Below are 23,482 nucleotides of genomic sequence, written 5' to 3'. Positions count from 1 at the left end.
AGACAATGATGGACCTTCTACCAGTTTCTATTGGCTAAACATCACGAACAGAGATTCTTATGACAGAAAACAAACATTCTTTCAATCTTATGTTCTGCATCTTTTTTTATGGCATAGCATTACACAGTCATTTTTTTTAATGCATACTTGATTAGAAACTGAAATTGTAAAAATAACCAGAATTTTCATGGCTGCACTAAGCCAACAAGTTAAAATGTCCAAAATAGTATCATTATTTAATGAGTGTTTTATTTCTTTCAGAGGAGATAATTAAAAAGGAATTTCCTAGGTCAAGACCATAGAATACACTACTTAACCTCTTCATAAAATCTTAGGAGACAGAATATATATCCTAGGCGGTATCTTTTCAATGGGAAAGAATCATACTGTATGCATTTCAAGGGCCTCTATGCCCTGAGAGTAGGATTTGTCCTATCCCTGGTTTTTGCATGAATTACCATTGCTGTCTGTCCCATCCAAGCTATCCCTGAGTAAACTATCCATTCTTAATCACTATTGGTACCATTAATCCCTGTCTCCCCTTTCCCCTCCCCCACCTCACTCACCTAAGGGGTTAAAAGACTTCAGTACATTTGTGACTTGTCAGTGACATATAATACCCGGGTCCTTCATGCAATCAACTTTTACTTGACATGTATTTGCTCATCACAGGACCCGCATTACTACTGGGAAAATGAAGAAAAACCTAAATTAACACTTGACATTCAATATGGTCAAGTCCTTAATTGGCTGGGCTTCCTGAGAAAGCAATTTTCTATTCCCCAAACTGTTCGCGTGTCATGTGTAGAGTGCAGCTCTTGGCCATCACCGCTGTCCCTCGCTCCCTCTAATGAGAGCAGATGAATTAGTGCTACGTGACACGATTTGAACAGGGCTTCCTTCTCCTCCCCTCCCCCCAATCTTTCTCCTACACCAGTGACAGCTGTGTGGCAAGGGAAAGAAAGAAAGAAATCCAAGAGCAAAGAATTCTGTAAAGGATGATCATTTTTTTAAATGAACCTTAAATGTCTTGTTGAAACTCCTGAACAACAGGGTCATTTAATTGTAGAGGTGGGGAAGGGGGCTGTTACTAAGATCAGGGGAATTATCTGGCTATGGTTGATTTGGGTTGTATTAACTTCCAGCATGTTTCTTCCATTGCTGGCTAGTTGCAGTATTAGATTGCACTGACCTAATTAAAATGGAATTTACATCCACTTAAAAAAGTTTTTTAAAGGTCTGGAGAATGGGTCAACTAGGGGGAAAAAAAAAGCATGAAATGATTATTATTCTAAGATAAACATACCTCTAAAAGAAAAGTCCTTTCAACAAACGCTTTAAGTCATAAAGAACCTACAACACAACTGTCACCATATTTTGTTTTCAAATACTGTGCAGTGTCTGAGCTTAATGCCAACCATCCTATTTTAAATCATTTAGTTACCTTTGAGTGTTGAATTACTGCAACAAAATTAATTGAACACTGATTTCATTCTATTATTTTAGAGAGAGAGAGGGAATATATTCTGCTTTAAATGTGCTCATCAAGCTCAGTAAGAAACAACTGAATGAAAGCATGAAAGGGAAGGCAGGACAGAATCTGTTCTATTCAAAGATACTAAAAGGTAAATTTAGGGGATTTCTCTGAGTCTTCACTTACTCATTTGAAACCAAAGAGGAAGTAATTCTAAATGCCTCAATTGCTCAGCCAATCCGATTATGACCAAACAGAACCTGGGGAGGGATGAGTGGCAAAGTGGGGAAGTAGTTAGTCCAAAGCGCAGGCCTCAGTGAAGAGAATTAGTGAAGTCTCTAGCACCTTAGCATCTTGAATCTTTATTCATTTTTATTTAAATGAGACATAAAGCAAAGATGCTACCTATGTACTAGACATTATTACAAAACGGCACTGGTGTCATAAAAAATCAACGTAAGCATGCCAAATACCAATTACTTCAAGAGTAGTTCCCCCTGCCTCAAACAACTAGCTTGATCATTTTTTAATCATTCCTCTATCATTCTGGATATAATATTTAAGTAAATTGTGAGGTAAATTTGCATACATAAAAATACAGGGAAACCCACTTTTGCACTATGTTTAAAGTAATTTCCACATTTTATTTATTTATTTATTTATGGAAAACAACATGAAAGGAAATGAAACTTCACATTTTTCTTAAACGCAATTCATAACATGATTTTAAGTACTGACCTACCAACAGAAGACTCACATAAGGAATCCTTTTGGGATAGCTTGGACTTTCAGATTTGCTGGAAAATTATTCACTTCACGCAATAAGAAAACTCTAAAAAATGAGTGTAATTCAGAAGTATTTTCATAGAAGTAAAACATACAACATGTACACACTCTGCGTGTTGTCCATCCTGTGGTCAAAGCATTGGTATTTTGAGTATTGTTAAGATCCCTTTTGAAAACACACCGAGACAGCTTGTGAATGGGCATTCTATCAGGTGTTTAAATGAAATAAATAGAGAATTTGGTATTCTGGGAAAGTAGCTCAATCTAATACATCCAGTTAACTGCCAGAGTAGCATTATCATCACTGAGCAACAAAGGGCAGTGTATTCTGGCAACAGCGTTAGGGTGACCTTTGCAATGCTGACTAGTCCGTCAAGTTCTATCTCTGAGATACAAGGTATAGACAGGGATGGTTTATTAACTGAGTTAGGAACCAAAGACCAGGAGCCTCCAAAAGGGTAGGCATTTCACATTCAGGAAATGGGGAGTACCTTTCTCTAAGAAGAGAAGCAATGTGCCATGATCAGGCTGAACAGCCCCAAACTCTTTCCCGGAGCATTAGCATTCCATGTTGTAAGAAACTATTAGGAAAAAACACCAGCATCTTTTTCCTCCTAGGTACATTTTTAAATACTGCAATGAAAATCCAACTGTGAATTGGTAAAACGGGATCAATGACAAACTCATGAAATAAAGCTGAAAAAGAATGTTGACATCATTGCAGAGCTTTAAACAAAGTGTGATTAGTCCTGCTTTATTTGGGATAGTTTCCAACCACTGCTACTGGGATGGATCGGCAGAATTCAAGAGGACAGCAACAGTAGGTCAGAAAAATGACTCTGTACTGAACTGAGAAATTTCTTCAAGGATCACCTGTAGAAAATCAGCCTTTTTGATTCAAGAAAGGTACTTTTTGATTTCAGAAACTTAACTGTGACTATGGCAAAGTGACATGCTTAAACTTGATATTCTCTTAGGGATGAGCAGGCTTTGAAGCTCATAATAAACTTGAAATGGTTCTGTGGAATGCTAAGGCTTAATGTCGATGGTTGATGCCACTGTCATGCCTACACAAAACTATGTCAACCTGGAAATAACTGAATTAACAGCTTCAGGGTATTTAGAATGGAAGGCTTGGTTGCCCCCCCCCACTTTTTTTTTTAAGAATTTGACTTTGAACCACAAAAAGAAGCTGCATTAAGTTTCCAACTTGTTTAGCACAGCTTAAATTTAAAATACTTATTTCAGTTTGGAAAGGCATAATGTTCGCCACCCACTTAGTTCATGTTACCTTCACATTATACCGTTCTCACAAAGTATAAACACAGCAGAGAGAGAAATAATTGCTTTAAAATAGACCTGTATATGGAACAATAAAATTAATATAAAGCACAAATGTTATTTTATAAAAATTAATAGCATCTAAAGGAGTATATTCTTCTTTTATTCTTCACCACCCTCTTCACTTCAGTGCTCCTCTCCCCTTGCATTAAAGATATTTTTATCTAATTCCCAGTTGAAAGGTTTGTGAAAGTGGTAGGTCACAGCTGTGTTGACGGTGAACTTGAACATGGCATACCAACATCATTCCCACACACTTACAGATGCTTCGTAACAAGCTGCACCAGTCACTTGATTTGAAATACCTGACTTATTATAAAACAAACTGTTAATCTCTGGTCTTTTCTCCAGCTCAGCTCTTCTCCACAGTTTGGGAAGCAAACCAGCAGCTTATTGTGTTTATACCAGGAATGACTGCCTTCTGATTGGCGTTCTGATACTGTCCAGTGATGCTGCTCAACAAGGCCCTAGACAGAACCTAGGCACACCTAGGCCCCACTGGCAGATCATTTTAACAAGCTGTTCTTGTTTCCTGTTCCCACGAAAATCAATAACAGGATGACCTTCAATTTGAATTTCAAACCAATTAATTATCTGTTCTCTTGAAAATGTGGATATCTGATTTGCCTAGAGAATTTCAATTATGAACAGATTATATCTTTTAAAGAGCCCCTTCAAAAAATTTAAATAGACACTGAAAACTTCATCTTATACAATATAAATGATGTTTTCTTGAAGCTTGTGTAAAATATTGGCCTTGCCTGAATTAGGATGGGGAAGTTTTCCCCTTGTGGTCCATCTCCTTCTCATGACATCATAATCAATTGCCTGGTAAATTACAGCAATCCCACAAAGATTCGGGGCCAAGAATCACTGCTTAAAGGTGAGATGAAAAGCTTTTTATAGTGGAATTCAGCTTTTCATCTACATCAATGACTGACACAAATCATGGGATTCTTTTCAGAGTTTAGAAATCTCCCTTTCTTTCTCTTTAATTCTAAAATTCTTGCTTGTCCTACCTTTATTAAAATACTTTGGCCATTTTTTTGTTCTGGTCCCACATTTTTCTTTATATGTGGGTCATAAGGAGAAAAGCTATACATCAAAGCTATCAGCACCAGAAACATATTTACCAAACCCTTTTTTCAATTGTGAAAAAAAAAATGAAGAATTTGGTTCATCCCAGCGGGGAATTCCCAAGATGAATGATCACATGCAATGAAACTATTATCTCCATCCATTAAAATATTATCTGAAACAGAGGTTTCTATCTGGCAGCCAGTAGGCTGAATATAGCCTGCAGATGAGTTTTGTTTGGACCACACACTTTAAAAAATATTTGAAAAGATTGCCAAGATTTAAAAATCAGGAGATTTCACATAAAAAAAAAATCTTGATTTCTGGCTTCTCATTAAAAAAAGAGGATCGGGAGGAAGAGGAAGAGGGGGAGGTAGAGGAGGAGGAGACCTCCCAATTTCATACCTGGTAACAATTGGCTTGAGCTGAAGAACCTACTGGTCTACCACAGACCCCACAAGACTCACTCCACCTGTTTAATTGACCTTACCTCCACATGCCCTTTTAGGCAACTCTTGATCTTTAAAATGTTACACTACTCCAAAGACAGTTTATAGAGTTTGTGGAAGAAAAAGAGAAAGGTATCTAGGAATACATTTGAAAATACTTATTTCATGGGCTTAATGTAAGACAATGGGTAGAATTTCATAACACAGTTGTTCAACAAAACACAAATGCAAAGCAAAGCAAAGTCATTTTCATAATTAAGATACTTTGAAAAGCAAATCCAAAACATTTACACTGGTTTTCAATCAACCACATTCTTCTCTGAAGCCCAGAAAAGATGTTCATGTCAAACTATTGTCCAGATCTACATACCCATTTTGTTCCTTCACATGTTAATACTTCTGCACCTCCCTTAAGTTGAAAACTGACCCTAATATGAAAAAGGAATATATCTTCAAGGTAAATTTTCTAAAAAGTCAACATGGAGGATACATGAATATTAGAGCAAATATTCATCTTTACTGGCTCCACATATATGACACAATATGACATTTACATATTTAAACTAAACACACATTATTGCAGGTTCATGAACTCCAAAGTCATGGCATATTTCTTTAGAAATGATTATTACCTAAAACCAGATGCTTATGACAAAGTCACCATGCATTCCTATTTGCTTTTTTCTTAACTGAAATGAAGTACAAAGAGAAAAATCTTTTATACTTCGCAATTTCCAATCAATCACAGCAACACAGTATTTCTATCTATTAGTGTACTTTACAAATCAGGAGCACCCTATTTTAGCAGGGGAAAGAAAGTACCTTTTCACTTTAACTATACTAACAGGCTATCTCTGATGTACTAAACAGTACAGATATGTTCTAAATAGGCTATGAACAGTCATAATACAACTTCATAAAAAGAGCCAAATTTATATGAACTTCAGTACAGTGTTTTGAAATTATATTTCCTCATTGGCCCACTTTCTTTTTTTTTTTCTTTCTTTTTTTTTTTTTTTTTTTTTTTTTTTTTTAATTTAGTTGAGAGAGAGAGAGAAGACAGGCAAGGGGAGTGGGAATGGGAGAAGCAGGCTTCCCACAGAGCAGGGAGCCTGATGCAAGGCTCGATCCCAGACCCCGGGATCATAACTAGAGCCAAAGGCAGATGCCTAATGACTGACCACCCATGTGCCACCCCCCACATACTTTCTTGAAAGATTATTTTTAAGGTAGGTGTTTCCTTCCTAAGAGAGCAGCGTTCTTCTTCCATTTTCACCTTTAAAAAGTATAACCCGTGAATACATGCTAAATGTACATCACAATCAGACTTTAATCCCCAAATTCTCTTGATTCTGAAAAATTGAACTCTAAGTAAGCAGTTCACAAAATCATAATGATCACACTATATTCCTTAACTCCCAGTTGAAATAGGAAAACGGAAAATACTGTATATACGAGCTCCATAAATATAGTGTTAGGCCTGATATCTGAACAACAATATGAGAATTCCTTTTGGGAAGCATTTTTCCTTAATATCCATTATGCTTGAAATTTTAGCAATTAGAAGCAGACACCTGGAACTCAATTATTAATATACTGCTCCCCACCCCTTTTACACTTCTTTTGAAACCATCTCTTAAGGTACTTCTTAAAGAGATGATCCTATGGGACAGTACAAATATTCACATTATTTTTTTTTAAAATATCTTCATATAATCTAAACCTAAACTGATTCTCTTTGTTAAACATATTAGCTTTAGAAAATAAAATTAAAACCTCTCAATTGTAAAATGACAAAAAAACAGGAGTGCCTCGCTGGCTCAGTCAGTAGAGCATACAACTCTTGATCTCCGGATCATGAGTTCAAGCCCCACCGTGGACATGGAGATTACCCAGGAAAATACTAAAATCTAAAACGAAATAAAAAGATGGCAAAAAACTAAAACAAGAATACGAGGTAAAGTATAATTCATTACATTCATATTGACTGGTCAGCTATAACATTTTTGAAAGGAAATTTTATGAAAAAACAGTTAGTTCCCACCCATGATGAAGAAAGCTTTAAACTGGTCTCCACAAGGCAGCTGTAAATACATAAGGCAGTTCTAAAAGACTCCTGATTTTGTTACTTTGTTTGCACTTCATTGTTTTAATATGAAAAGTAAAGTATGAGGTAATGAGTGCTTAATACTATTTAACCTGTGTTCTATGGAGATTAAGGCACTGTGCTCACTTAACTCCTTCCTCTTCCTATAAAAGAAATCTCAAAATAAGCTGACATTGAGGCTCATGTCAGCATTCTGCATTTGTTTAGAAAAAACAAACAAACAAACAAACAAAAGAACAGGAATACTGGCATCTAAAAGAACAGTGGGTTATTAGAACACTCAGAAGGCTGGTTTGACTAGTTGGTTTACTGAAAAATTATTAAAAATAACTGTTTGCACAAGTTAAAATAACCAACTTCTCACTTTTACCAGAAGGGTGTTTTTAATATAATGAACATCCAAGCTTCTGTGACCATGAGAAAACCTGGAATATATTATACACGCATAAATGTGGCCCAGGATGCAGGATATGAGATGTGCTTGCTATCAACAGATTAACACTTCATTTTCATTATTCTAATCTCCCCACAGGCTGTGAACACTCTCTTTTTCTTATTTGAACAACAATGGTGCATGAAAAACCAAGCTGACAGGCAGGCGGGGTTCATTAAATGCGTAAGGCCTTTATTCCCATAACATGTCTCACCTGTATGAAGCCAGGGTTCGGGCTTCCAGGCTGGCTACTGAAACAAGCTCTCCCAGATGTTGACTTCTAACTCTACCCTCTCCCACTTAATTTATGATAAATGTCAAAAATAAAGGAAAAATGGAAAAATTCTTTCCCACAAGGACCTCTATTTAGTAGATAACAGAATTGGTAACATATTTTAAGATTTATTCAGTTCCGTGATCACTTTCCTCAGTCGCTCAAGGAACAAAACAACCACAATAACAAAAAAGGGGCATGGAAGGGAAATTATGAGACATCTGAAGTTTGAGTCAAAGACTCTTATCTTGGTATCTCCATCCCAGCTTAGTTTTAGCTTCTGTGAGAACTATAGTTTGTCACTGATTGAAAATGTCAGTTCACAAAGTAAGAATCCAATCAAGCTACTTCCAAATGAATGACACTGAGCTTCACCAGAAAGCTATGCTCAAGGAACAGAAAAGCTACAAGGTGTAAGGAATCATTATAATGAGCTTCCTAAAATGGGAGATTTCTTATAAGAAGGAGCCACCTACACACTCACTGCATTTGAGGCAACCATTAACAAATTCTCAACAGACCTAGAAATAAATCACCGAATTCCCACAACCAACCAATGGACAGGTATACACTTTCTGCATGTCTATGTACCCCATATAAATACATGGCCATGCAACAATATGAATTTTTAATATGTTCCATAGCAACACAGTAAGTCTTTTCACAAAGTCTAGAGAAGGCCTTGATTTTGGTTCTTTCTGGTACTCTAATTTTATACCTAAAAAAAGAAAGAATAAACGAAAAGCAATATTAGATAAAGCAGATTACTTAGCTGCCTTGAGTTAGGTTTTGACATGAGGTCCAACAAAGAGAATGTTTGCAGGCATTCTCACTCAAGGGACACTTTCATGAATATACTCAGTGTATAATTTTTCTCCCATACCTCCCAAGTATCCTCCCAGTCATGTCACTGCCCTCTAGCACTGGTAGAGGGCACAGTAGTGGGGAGCTTTCTTTAACCTATGCCTGATGAGGTGCCCCAAAGAGCCATCCTAATGATTTAAGTCAATGAAATCCTTCTTGCTTAAATTTTAAAAGAAGAAAAATCAAACATTATTAAAACACTGCTAAGAGAGTTTCTCATTTTAATATTGGTTTTATTATTATGTTAAGTCACCTGAAAGTAATTATTTTTGGTGTGTAAAATATTCATTATCCTAAAATTTTCTTTTCAAACCCCTCAGTTCAGGCTCCCTGATCATCAAATATGGGTCCTGAAGAACCGTCTAGAGAAAAAACATCCACTGAAAAACACCTTAATAAAGCTGAAAAATTCATGACGGTCACACAAAAGCACAGCAGGTATAATACTGGAAGCTCTGTCTTTCCCATATATTCTATGGGAATCCCATATATTCTTTTTTAAATGTTTCAATTAACTCTTACTAACTGCAGTTTGTCTCAAAGAGTCACACCTTCCACCTACTGAAGGAAAACTTTACATTGTCTTCCTCCTCCTAAGGAAATCCTCTCTTGTACAGATACAAGTCTAACTGTACAAAATGATAAATTCAAGAATAACTTAAAAAAAAAAAAAAAGAAGAACAGAAAAGCAAAATCTCTTTTCAGTGAAGTAGATTCTTACACAGGCAAAGGATCAAATTGAGCTGCCTTTCAACACCTCTAAACAATAAGCCTGGGCCCCTGGTTACACGTTTTTATCATGCCCTTACTTACAGAAGAACCCTTACAAAGCAAAACTCGGGACAGTCTTCCTGTCAGCACTCACATGCTGAGGACCAGATCAGAGGGTGGCACCTCTTCTCCCTACCTCTGCCAGAATGATATACTGGCAAAGAAGTCATATTCAGTTACTGTTCCATTTCAGGTGCATGTCAATTCTTTATATTAGGGTAAAAAGAGCCAGTGAAAGTAAGGAGAAATTCATAAAAAGGGAGGTGAGGTGGAAGGAGAATAAACTGAGAAAGAAATTAGGTCTATGGGAAACGGAAATAGGAAAAAAGAACAGACTAACCATGTATTTAGATCATTAAGTAAATTGCTGGCAAATAAATAGAAATGAGACTTAAATCAACCCTTCCCCTTCAACAACACACAAACCCTAAAGACAGTAGCAAAACAACACTGCGGTCCAAAAATACTGAGTAAATAAGATGTCAGATATGCTCAAGAGAATAACTTCCTACTGTTCAAGATTATTTTCATTTTCTTAACAGGGAAAAATGAAAAACTGATGGGCTTAATTAAAGAAAAACAAAAGGATATTATTTCTCTGTTAAAGGATCAATTCTTTTTTTTTTAATTCGAATGATGATTAATAAGCTGAGAATCTGATTCCTAAGCTAGCCAGTTTGAGTAATACATTGTTGTTCCACAAGCATTTCCATTAAGGAAGACTCTTGTGATGAAGAAATGATACAGCACTTTGTCTCTTCTCATCTCTGACTCTGTGGCATGAAATGCTACACAGAGTGTTTGAACAGAATGACACTGCACCCAGTCCTCATCCAAATGAAATCCAGGCATAAAATTAATTTTTCACCTTAGGGTTGGAATGTGTACCATGAAAGTTGCTGGGCTTCCTACAGAGAACGCAGAAATTGAAAAACAAACACCGCTTCTATTTTTTCCTATTTTCTAAACTTTCTTTTAAACCCAGGGAGAGAGAAAGCAATATAGGTCATGCTCAGGGAGATGTAGTTCGATGGGTGTCACAGTTCCAGGCATCATTTTTGGGATGTCATCTGCATATTAAAACTTTCTAAGAGCTTGAGTTGCTCAGAATGTTTTTTCCAACTTATTCTTCTTGCCTGCTTATTAGTTTACCTTGTATGAAAAAGTCCCCTCTTCCACACGGTGTTTTGCTTATATGTCCAGATATAAAGGCCGTTATTCCTGAATTACGCCTCTTTTCCTTTATTTCTCAAAAGCTTAGAAGTAGATGTCAAAGTTCCTTGAAAGGGTCTTTGACTCGCTTCCTCCCCTCTTTTCCCCATCCTTCAGTAGATGAAGATCACCAAGCAAAATGTGGAAGCCAGCTGCTTTTTGGGGACATAAAAATGGCATCAGCTTTGGCAGACAGAGGTGAGATCAATCATCTCCTACAATCCCCAAACAACCTTCTGACCAAGGCCTACAGAAGGGTGGTAATGTAGCAGCAAAAACATACTACGAAAAGTACAGAGAGGTACAAGAGGATTTTCATGTGGTAAAGAACTCATTCTATGCATATTAACAAACCAGGCTCCAGATCTCATGTGAAAGAAAGCTTGGAACCATTATATTCCATGTTCTGTGAACAATAACAAGCAGGGAGTCCCAGACAAAATTTCTCACTGAAAAAGTCAGCCCACGATTCATTCTGTTCTCCCTGCTACCACAAAGTTCCCTGGCAATATTCTGTGGACAAAAAGGAGTTAATTCTTAGAGGATGAAAACACTAGGATTCAAATTATGGACATGAGCTAAAGCAAATCCTAGTTTCTTCTTGAATTCCTTTTGATATATCTATTCTAAAAAAGAGGCCCACGTTGAGAAAATACCTCTTCGGCTTTACAGTCATTAGCTATTCATGTTTATAAGGAAAATCCTCTCAAAACCTTTGCAGATGGACATGGGTGGATGCTACTGTAACTTTCTTTAAGTACGCGTAATGCACATAAGGTGGGAAGGGAGAAGCACTAGAATTTTTGTTTTTCATGGAAGGGGAGGACGCCAGCTTCCTATCTGTAACGGTCTGTTCCTTTGGAATCAGCTCCCTGTGTCACAACGACCTGGCAGACTTGAATGCTTTCACTATCACTGGAGTCCTTGCAATCCTGCTTTGGCTGTGACCCATTCACTTTTGCCCCAACATCTCAGAGATGCCTTACTCAGCATCTAATTAGTTAGGGAGGATTTGCCGTGGCTCTTAACCCTGACACAGGAGTGGGAGGATGTGCTGCTGGGGTAGCCCAAATCTGTGCTGTCACTACATTAATCAGATTTCCATAAAGCCATGCATGAATAATTGGATTTATCACTGAACGTTAAGATACAGTCATAAATATAATTATAAAAAATACCTACAATTATAGATAAGGTATCTGCACCTTTAGGGATTTATTTTTCAACTGTGGTTACTTGACTCACCTTAGCACCAGACTTTGACAATTACACACAGAGGACCAGTTTGAAGCTTACAGAAATAAGAGAAAAACAATTTCAAAACGATCACCTACTATGTTCAAATTCATTTAGTGCATTGTGTCGAAAATAAACTTGAAATCTGTGTACAGGCTTTTAACATATACCATATACACATCTGAGAAAATGTTTATGCATGCTTCCCTTGCATTAATATGTACATAAATGCCATGTACAGGACCTCACTACTATCCCACTGCATTACAAATCAGACAGTACCTGTTAAGTGAAGCCTGCATGCTATCCACAGACTTACAAAGTACAGGCCAACACACAAGCACCTGTCTCTACTACAATCTATATTTTAACAATTACCCAAATATTCCTATTTTAGTGTTGCACCATCACAATGGATGTTAAGAATTACATCTGGATATAAGTCTATAGTTAAACTTCAAAATAAAACATATTATCATTCAAATTAGAGAAGGGAACTTAAATTGGAGGTAGCAGCCTAGTAATTCAACAGGCTGAAATTACATGCTTCCTAATATAAATATTTTCACATTAAGACCATAAGTTTGGTCAATTTAAGACATGATTACCAAAACACACCAACTGTAAGAAGGGGAGTAAAAAGGGAGGGAAAAGTACAGAAACCTAGGGATGGATGATGCCTGGCAATGAAAGTCATTTTCAAAGACCATTAACTATCAACTGCTTTACTCAGGGCTCTGATTAAATAAGAATATACATCCCATGTTAAAAGGGATGTCTACATGAGTGGGATAGAGTTTAGAATAAAAATGTACAAACAATAAAGAAGAATCAAACCACAATATACAATTAGGTATCTGACTTAAAAGAAAAGCTATATGTGCCTTTTAAACTGTTAGTGAATAAACATTTAAATTATTTGGGGGGGAGGTAGGAAATCAGACAAAACCACCATTTCCACTTTAAAATATAGATTCCACAAACTGAAACTGTGTTTGCCTATATGAATAGAAAGAACTAAAAGAGTACTGGGAGAAAAATTCATATCAAACATGCTTTTAAATGGATTCCAGCAATGTTATTATATATTTCTTACAATATATTTTATTTATCATTTCTCTGAAATGTGCTAGATTTTATATTAGAAAGAAAGTTTGCTTTACTCTGTCATATCTCTGGTGAGCAGACGCTCTAGTATTAATGTAAATCGTTGATTTAATTTTTAGCTTTCTTGGTTTGCCCCTCACCTACCTAAGAAATGATTTCTCTGGTGATAACTAACACATCATGCTAATGAGAGAATCTAATGCACAATAGAAAAATGTCACTACTAATAATATTTGCATGAAGTTAAATAAAGCAACTGTAAGAGAATGTCAGACAGTTGTTCTTTAATAAGACACAGTTTCACAATGAAATTATGTTGTTAATTTTGTTACATCATTGGGTGAATCCTAAATTACTACATAATGATGCACAGAATCATTTATAATTCTAACTTAGTATTTCACTTGTGTCTGAAAAGAGACCTTATTAAGGGATCTACATTTTATTTGAAACAGGTTAAATATACCTCACCAATAATAAAAGGTAAATGCCTCTAATAATGTGTAAAACATGGGCTGAAGCCATTTACCTGTTACGGTTTCATGTGTGAAAAGATTTCAAAATATATTAGACTATTGCATCCCTTAAAGTAGCAACAAAGAATTTTGAGATTCTCTCAAATGCACAAAATATTTGCAAAAATAGAAAAATCACCTTTTAAAACCTGATTAAGAAAAAAGAAAAAAGCTTCCCAAAGCAGGCCTTATTTTCTACTTTTAACAATGCTTAATGAGGTTAAAATGGGCAAAATAATGTTCTAGACTCTAGGAGATTAACACAGAAGATGAGCAAAGGGTTTCTGGTCATTCTCGACCTGTCACTGATCAAAGTAACTCAAAAAAGAACTTCCTTTACAGAAGTCAAGAGTCATGCCCTTTAAGGTTATCAAATATTTGTCTGCATGAAAAAAAAAAATTACCCTTTTAGAAAAATCTTACTTAAACATGGGAAAGTTGTAGAAAGGCAGGAAAATATGGTAAAATCATCATATCTTGAATGTAAGGGATACATACTTAATTCTATCAAATCTAAATTGGCTTTCGTTTGTGATTTTTTTATTAGAGGTAGACAGACTGACAGACTTACATATAAGCAGATCCAACTTTGCTCATACAAAAGACAAAGAGTTTTATATCCCTACTGCTTAATTTACCTGTAGAAGACACAAATCTAGATTATTAAATTTCAGTATTCATGAGATATTTCTACAAGTTTTGCTGTACTTAAATAACACTGGTGGTTAATTCTCTGTAACTCAGTTTGAAACCTGCTAGTCAGTCTTTTCTAATATTTAAAGAAATGATCTGGTAAAACTTAAGAGTGTTTATATTATTACAGAAAACTTTGAAATAAGAAAATAGATCCAATCAATTCTATTCATTTCAAGTGTTAAATCAATTTTTTCTTAGAAATTAAAATTATCATAACACAGAAAAACCTCTTCATACAGAATTCTGCATATCTGATTAAACTGGACAAACTTTTACCTGTAGTAAAACAAAAGCTGGCTTCAATGTGTATATTGAAACTAGTATTCCTTGAAACTGTTGGCTTCAAGAAAATCATTTCAAGAAAAGTGTCTTTCCTAAGTGCACAAGCGCGCGCGCACACACACACACATACACACACACTCCCTGAATCAACATTGCTGATGAACTATAGGTAAAGAAAATAAACATACTTTAATAACATGTACAGCACATATATTTTTAGATTTATACAGTCTGAATTTAAGTTTACATAATATTTATACAAACTAAAATATCATCCTGAAGAAGAAAAAAAAAATACACTCATACACTCCTTACATGTTTTCCAAAAATGCACAGGAGGTAAACATTTAGTAAGCACAACAGAAAAAAGGGAGGGAGGGGTTGGGACTACCTCCATTAAAACCAAAACCTAAAAAATATATATATACAGTTAAATTACAACACGTTTTAAAATTGTGATTTTTCTCCAATTTACCGCTCTGTTTAGTAACTGGCATAATACTACGTAGTTTTATATAGCATCCGTTATGCATAAATTACCTCCTTGTATATCTACTCTTTTCATATAGTAGACTGATTCTAAGACACATGCATGCACACAGGTAGAGACAAAATAGATCTTTATATATCCATGAAGTCTAACAACTGGATCAAAGATACCATATTAGCTTAGTTGCACGAGTTTTTCTCTCTGAGTGACTTCAAATTATTTTCCTAATTCTGATCAATCATTTATATCATTTACTTTTCTTTGTTTTTTAGCTAAAATGTTTTCCATGACTTAAAGTCTCCTTAGATTCAAATCTACTTGGAAATGGGCTAGTGCCAAAGAAGCAATCTAACACCATCTATGTGGTTCAATAGCCATTTATCAATTGATCATTATCTCTATCTGGTTTTATTAACTCTTTTCTAGCTAGAGGGAGACCTAAAGCAATCTTCCCTTCACATACACACATACACACTCACACACACCTGACCTTCCCGAACTAAAGGAAAACCCTAAACGTGACATACAATTTTTAAAGTGCGGCACAAGTTGCTTGGCCCTACAGTGAGTGAAAACACACTCTGTGTTACAAGCACGGAGAGAGAGACACCCAGGCAGGGATGTGCCTCAGAAACACACCTCTCAAATTGGCACTCTACAGTGACCAGGAGTATCTCTGGGAGGGAATGAACGTTTTAACTTGCAAGAATGGGAAATAGCTCATGAAGAGTTGCTTATTGGGTTTATGTTGATTGCATTTAAATCCCAGCTTACTGTATCAGCAGTAATCAGGGTCCCTCTACAGGATATGTCAAAATACACCTTATTCAAATGCATTTATCCTATCTAGAACGGCGTGATAAAACTGTTCGCTAGCTAAATGCTACAAAACCCTGGCTCTGTGCACCGGCTTCTGCAGACGTACCTCTAAACTTCTGGTAGTTTACAGACTACCAAATGGTTTTCTTCCTTTCATTATCAATACTTTAAAAAATCTAATTAACTCAATGAAGTATTTAATGCTCATGAACTCTTAGAAGCAAAACAGGTTTTAGAAAAAGAAGGCAATTGCATTTTTTTTTTCAACGAGTGGAACAGCACCAATTTCTTAACAACTACCATCTACTTAAAATCCAACTGTATTTGCCAGTAATACTTTCGTGCTGTGTGGATGATACTATCACGCTAACTCTTGCTTTGTGTGGGTTTGGTGTAGGCTTTTGAACAGCAAGACGTGTCTAGGAGGGAGGCACCAGGGAACTTCCCTCCCTCGCTTGAGCACAGTCCAAGATGAAAGTTTCTGGGTTGTTTCCCTTCGCTTCCTCTCACCCTCGCTCCCCCTCAGAGCCGCAGAGCCAGCAATTGTGCAAGAGGAGCCCGGCGTGCAGGGCGCGTATCACCAAGCGCGTGGTACGAGCCGCCGGTTCCCGTGATTAATTATCAGTTGCCGCCGGCCTCACACTAACACGTCGGCTCTCCCGGCAGAGCCAGCACACCCAGCCGCCCGCAGCGTGGCCCGGACGGAGCAGCGGCTTTGGGGAGGACGCCGCGGCTGCGCCCGAGTGTGAGTGCGCTGGCCAGCGGGCGAGCAGGCGGGCGGCCGGGCGGGCGGGCCGGCGAATGTGCGGGAGCCCAGCCGGCGCCAGCGGGGAGCACAGGGACGAGCGCGGAGGTGGGTGGGCGGCCGGACCGGCAGGCAGCCGCGGCCGGTGCCGAGTAGCTGGGACCCGCCGGCACGGCCCGCCACGCACGCCGCCACCGCCGCCGCGACCCTCGGCGCTGGCAGCGATTCCTGCACGGCCTCCTCTCCGCAGGTAGGAGTCGAGCTGCTTCCAGCCCCGTGGAGTCGGCGGGGCTCTGCAGAGGGGCCCCTACCTTTTATGGCTGTTAGGTTGGAGAACCTACTCTGCGATAGCAGACACTTCGACAAAGTGATCATCAGTAAAGACAGAACGATACATTTTTTTGGACGGTGGCTATTTTTTTTTTTCCTTTTTAATTTTAAACAGAAAACCGAGAAATAAAGTCCTCCCCTGACCCAGGCTATCCTGTGAAACTTTGCAACGAATGCCTTTGCTTTCTTTTACTTCAGTATCCTTTCCCCTTTTTCTTTTAAGGAGCCCTCAGGGAAACCATGAAGTAAGTAACCCTGCACATTCCAACACCACAGTTAGGATAAAACAGTAACTATGAAGTGACCAAATTTTTTAAAATGTTAGAAAGAAAAACAACAAACAGAAGTCTATGTAACAATTCAAGTTTTCTTTAAAAAAAAAAAAAAAGGAAAGAAAGAAAGAAACTTACCTGTTGGGACATTCTGAATAAGAGGTTAGTATCAGCGTTTTGCCATGTCCCCATGAACCCTGGTTCAGCTGTAGTCGTTCTGGTTCCGAACTGCATGGAGTTGTCAATACAGGAGTCTCTTAAAGTCAAGTCTCTTGCCCTCTTTGGCTCTCTGTCTCTCTGTGTCTCTCTTTCTCTCACATCCACTTCTGCCTCTTCTGACTGAAAAGTGAAGGTGGATTTTTTGAGCTTCTTGGCAGCCAGTAGCAGGAGTGTAGTGTAGTTAAGAAGCTGGCTGAACTGTGCATTTCATTTGGGAAGGGGGAGATTTGGGGGAGGGAGGGGGTCAGAGCTTCTTTCGCACCTTCTGCACAGATACCCCTATCATTTATGCATAGATTGTGACTCCCCGAGCTTGCCTTTGCTCGGTTTAACAGCTGCCTGTCAGGTGTGCAGGCAGCACTGGAGACCCAACCATCAGCTTCAAACTCTCAGCCACTGCATGTCATTGGATAGCAGAGCTAAGAGTCAACTGCACTGTTCCACTGTCAGGCACCAAATGACACCCTGCACTAACCCCTCTCCAAACACACAGATAGACACACACTTATGCACACTCCAAACAGCACCATGATCACAGACGGCACACGGGGTGAGGAGAAGCTGAGGCCCTTCCCAGGGAAATCTTCCCAACAATGCTTTCGGGTATAACATGCAATATCTGACATCAGTCTTTAACATTTATAAACTGCTCCGCTTAAACATTTTTTTTTCTAATTACACTGGAAGAAAGAAAAATATTCAGCTCTAAGAGAATGTTAAGTTGGCTCAGTTGTTGGCTAAATGTTAGCTCCTAAAAGTCATATAGTCTGTGCTGGGCTATTTATAACTACATATAAACTCCTAGAGAAAATAATGTACATAAAAACTTGACCTTCCACTCTGAAAAGTAAATAAATAAACCTAGCAGTTTTTTGAACATAGAAGATACACAATAAACATTTGCAAAATAAATACATAGTATTTAACATCTAGTTCCTCTGGTCATTAATTATTAAATTAGAGGTTAAGTAATAAGAAACTGAATGGCAAGGAAAAAAAGTGTACCTTTTCTTAAAGCTCACAAATAGAAAAAAATCCTTTGTTTAAGTTCCTGGATGAAGCATCTACAATACCCTTTCAAATCATAAAAAAGAAAAAGATGAAAGAAAAAAAGCCTGTCCCATTTTAGGGAAAAAAGTAATGAATATAAAAATTCCATTTTTCATTGAGATCTCTATGGAAAATTCTATAACGTTTTCATGCCTGATGAAATATAACCCGGATAGCATGCTGTATTTTTAATTAAACCAGTTTTAAAACAAAACATCTATTTATTATATAGTATTTATCTACCTCATTTATGGAAAAGCAGAACTGAAGAAAATGTACTGTACATAAACAGTAACTTCAAAATGGAAAGCTAAATTCATGTCATCTCATAAAAGTAGTCAGCAGGAAAAAGCCATCCTTCCTAAACTTAAAATGTAAGGAACATTAATCTTCAACCACCTACAAATATTGAGGACAAATGTACCACTCTCCTTGCTCCTTCTTAACTCAAGAATAACAATAAACCTTACTCTCTGAAACAACAAAAGAAACAGAAAAGAGCTTCAATGGCAGCTCTGTGTCATTAGTGGACAATGAGAAAAGATGAGAAAACGTACACTATGTTGACACAAATGTGCCTTCCCCTCTAGAACCGACATCTCCTGAAAGCTTTTCTGTTAAACTTCCCTCCGGTTCACCACCATTAAGCACAAAAAAGTCTCAAAAGCAGCAAATTCAATATCTGAGAAGAAACAAACAAGAACCCAAAGAATTGTTGCCTTAAAATATATGAAGTCCACCTGTGGTCAATAAAAATATTCTTGAAGGGGGAGGGCAGGAAAAGCCCCTATGAGTCAATTGTCAACAGTGACTGTACCTTTACAGCTAGCTATTACCCACTTAAACTCCCTCTAAAATTTGCTAGCCTCTTGATTTCTGAAGTGGCACTCAGTGCCTCAGTCAAGCTGCCTGCTCAGCTCCTGACCTTCCCACTAATGGCTGTTATTTGTGGGAGGCTTAAGGACACTGTCAATAGCAAGCTTCCTCCTCGCTCCTCTCAGGCTCTGTTGTATCGCTTTGCCTGCGTGTTCTCTCTCGCCTGCCTCTTGCTCTCCAGCTCTCCCCCTCATACTCCCCCTCCTTCCTTCTTCTCTCCTTCACTCCCTCTTCCTCTTCTTCTAGCCCCCACCCCTTCTTTCTTTCAGTCCAGTAGTCCTCTTCTTTTCCAGGTATCATCCCCCCAACCCCACCCCAACCACACACACAGACACACACACACACACACACAACACAAAAATCAACTGGCATGCAGCAGCAAGCACCTGCAGTAATAGACTCTTTTATTAAAACTGTTATTCTGCAAGACTTGAAATTCCCCATGGACCAGGCCATGTCAAAGCCGATATAATTAACTAGAGTCTCAGCAACGGATCAATTACCAGACAAGCAAGTGATAGTGAAATCAATGAAAGATCATCAGCCACATTATCAGTGTTGCAACTCATTAGGGCAAAACTGAGAAATGTGCTCAAAGCGAGCCCAAGCAAGGTGGCATTACAAAACAAAGGGCTAATTTGGAGACCCTGCTGTGAACAATCTGTAACAGAATTAGCCTTTTTTCCCCCTAAACTGCACAGCTCCATAACTAAATGTGACAGACTGAGAGAAGCAGTTTATTAAGACACCAACCCCAAGTTTATTTAGTTCATAAACTCTCTCCTAGAAAATCAATACAGTCTGTACAGGGTTATTAGGCTGACTAGCTAATACATCCAAATCTGGTCTGCCCAGCCAGCAGTCTTCTGACAAAATGCTACCCAGCGTAGGCAAACTGAGCTCTTTGAGATATCAAGGCTTGAGGTTGCTCTAGATGAAACAGGTCTGCAAGGTAACTAGAACCCATGTATGAGTGCCAAGGCACACATCTCAAAGGCACCAGGATATCTTTCCAAGGTTTAAAATTTTTCACAACAAACCTATCATACAGTACAGCACTTGCTAAATGGATTGCACAAAACAAAATTTTAACTGGTTTGTAAGACTAGTGTACAAAGAGGACAAGCTTTCTAAGAGATAACAGTTAACCTAAAGTCTTAACAATAAATGAATCAGTAAACTAAAACAAAACCTCAAGCATATACACAGGGTGTACTTTGCGGATTTTAAATCTAGAATAGTCATTATTAAATCAAGTTTTGAAATTACAAATTAGACTCCTCTAGAAGTCCCCAAAATACATGATCTGAACTTGCCACTCACTGCCAGATAGAGTCTTTGATCTTGGGCTAATTTTCTATCTAGCAAGAAAGGCACAGGTTACAAAAAATAAACCTACAAGGCACAAAAAGAACTTCTAAGTTAGTCCAGTGGATATATAATCTGTAGATGATGGAAGAGTTGTCTGGAATCGTTTGGATTAGAGTTATTTAAGGCTGGCGGGGGGGTAGGCATCATAGTAATTGCTTTGTACTGTCCTGATTCCAAGTATTTCAGTTAAAGAACTACAGATACTAAAGGCTATGTGCTGGCTTTCCCATATTTACTGATTGTGAGAGATGGACTGTGGAATTTGAGAATACACCAACTAGGTCCAAATGGCAAGCACGTTATTAAAGACATTATGGGAATGTGAATACCTCCACCTCACAACAATACATAGCAGATACACACTTGGAAAAAGTAAGAAACTCAGTGCAGTTTAGCAGTTTACAATGTTAAAACAGACTGGACAACTGTCAGAAAGAAAACAAAAGATAATAATTTTTGGAAGTGATTTCTGATGTTTATGATTTAAAATGGTCCAAGAAAAGGATTACACTACTAACATGACTTCAGTATACTGGCTCTAAGACACTAAATCCTAAACTTCAAGACAAAAGTCCTTATTTTCACAGGACTTTACTAGAATTCAATTTATAGATTCTTTAAAATAAACATTTTCCTCTAATTTTCAAGCTGGTACCTTATTAAGCATTTCATAGCTCATGTTTTTGCGTCATCTGTAAAAAGTTAGATACATATATATATATATATATATATATATATATATATATATATTCTAAACCTATACTATAGATGCCAATGTTTTAGATAGTAATTAAAAGTTGTAATTACAGAGAAATTGTATTTTTTAAAACCTTTTTTGCATATAACTACATACTGTGCCTGTACCCTCAATGAGATCCAATTAGTTGCAAAGAATTTGCATTTCAGTTAGTATGGGATAACAAGACTATAGGGAGGCACAATGCAATTCCACCAGCAGAGTAAGAAAGTGTGTTCTTTCTTGTTAGCTCTGTAAGCAATAATTCCCACAACCTACTGTTTAAAATTTTACTGATCTTTTCAATATTTTGGTATTGAGGTAGATTTAAGTTTTCCCTCCATTAAAAAAAAAAAAATCACAAGTTAGTGTAAATATCAGCCACAATGAATACTTACAGGAATAAATGAACAAAGAATTTTGTTTTGTGTGTATGTTTGTGGAGTGGGGGGGGGCTAGTGGGGGGATATTGCATGATTTTTCTTTTCCTTTTAATACTTACTGTTATGTTCTTTAAAAACACATTGCTTTCTTAAAGTAAGTTCCATAACAAGGGGCAGAGCAACCTCACTGGAAATAATTCTATGTAAATATATATGGTTTTGTGATGCAGGGATGTAGTTAGAACACTGAGAAAGTAGTCAAGGATTTTCATTTCTTCTGGTTATGTTTCCAACAATGTAAATCCTAAGCAAATATCAAATAAACATATAATTTATATACACAGTATAACAAGCATCTCTAGGACTTCTGCTGGTTCACGGAACAATACCTGTAATTCCCTGGGTTCAGTTCAGCAGCTGTTAACAAATTCTGTAATCTGTAATGACAGTAAACTGGCCTTTGCTCTTCTTTTATTCACTATTCATTTTCAAGGCTTGGTTAAGTACAGAGCTGGGTTAAAGATCAGTGGTTTTTCATGTGACACATGCTGGTATTCATCTAATGGCTTGTCAAGACAAAACTGTCCCTGTTCTTGCCAAAATAATAAAAATGACGCTCCACATCGCATGACAATCAGCACTTCCTTATGGCAAAACAACTCAAGCTTTTGTAACTCATTCAGTTTACAGAAAAAAATTTTTAATAACAGGCTTTCCAATCCTATATGTGGAATTAGGTTGTCATTCTCAAAGGAGATTTTTTTTTAATGTTTCGTATGCCTCTCTTAACTCTAAAGCAACATGTAAACTACTTTCTGATCAAACCAGACTTTACCATATAAGCTACAAATTCATATGGCATTAAGGAATATAACTTAATATATGCAAATTATGCAGAAGCAGCAGCCTGGGCCCAGTCACAGAGGTGGGGGGAACCAATTGAGGAAATGTCATTTTTCTTGAGAACAAAGTATGGGACTTGCTTTGTAACATCTGTTGGGCTGTGTGAAATGTTAACAGATGTCTTAAGTGAAAAAAGGAAAAAGAATTAATAAAGGAAACCTCCTCTGAACAGATAATCCACCCAAATTTCCATATTCCTAAGGAAAAAAGTTGACAGCAACCTTTTTCCCTTGTGAAACCTGCCATCCCTACTTTATTGTGTAAAGTTTCATTTTCTGTGTGAAGTTAAGGGATGAAATTTTTGCCTCACTAAAAAGGGTAGGAAAAAGTAAAAACAATAATTTCAACTGAGGTTTTCCCTTTGTGAATAATTGTATCATAATCTAAGCTGCCTCTTTTCCCTTGAGTCACATATGTAAATTGATGGGAGAAGAGTGAAAAGTTCACCCCCCCAAAAAAAGTGACACAAAAAGATGAAATATTACCCTACTGTGCCTGCACGTTGGGGGAAAGGAAAGAGGAGAAATTAAAGGGTAATTCTTAAGGTAAAGTTCTAATATGAACATATCTCTACATATTAAGGTGTCCATCTTCACAATTAGGATTCACCCATCATTTATACCTACATCTCTGCATTCTCCACGCATTCCCACTTTCCTTCCAT

General features: G+C 37.3%; 1 protein-coding gene across 4 annotated transcripts in view; it reads right to left on the bottom strand.

The window, feature by feature from the left end:
• The window catches only part of BNC2 (basonuclin zinc finger protein 2), a 431,315-nt gene that overhangs the window by 280,913 nt on the left and 126,920 nt on the right, over nt 1-23,482 (bottom strand). For all 4 annotated transcript variants that reach the window (XM_059411598.1, XM_059411599.1, XM_059411600.1 and 1 more), the window contains exon 2: nt 17,419-17,619. In XM_059411598.1, coding sequence (XP_059267581.1) covers nt 17,419-17,619 — 201 coding nt within the window. The remainder of the gene's footprint in view (nt 1-17,418; nt 17,620-23,482) is intronic.

This window comes from Mustela nigripes, chromosome 9 (genome assembly GCF_022355385.1).
Source record: "Mustela nigripes isolate SB6536 chromosome 9, MUSNIG.SB6536, whole genome shotgun sequence".
NCBI classification, from domain to species: domain Eukaryota; kingdom Metazoa; phylum Chordata; class Mammalia; order Carnivora; family Mustelidae; genus Mustela; species Mustela nigripes.
This window is presented reverse-complemented; position numbering and strand designations above follow the sequence as displayed.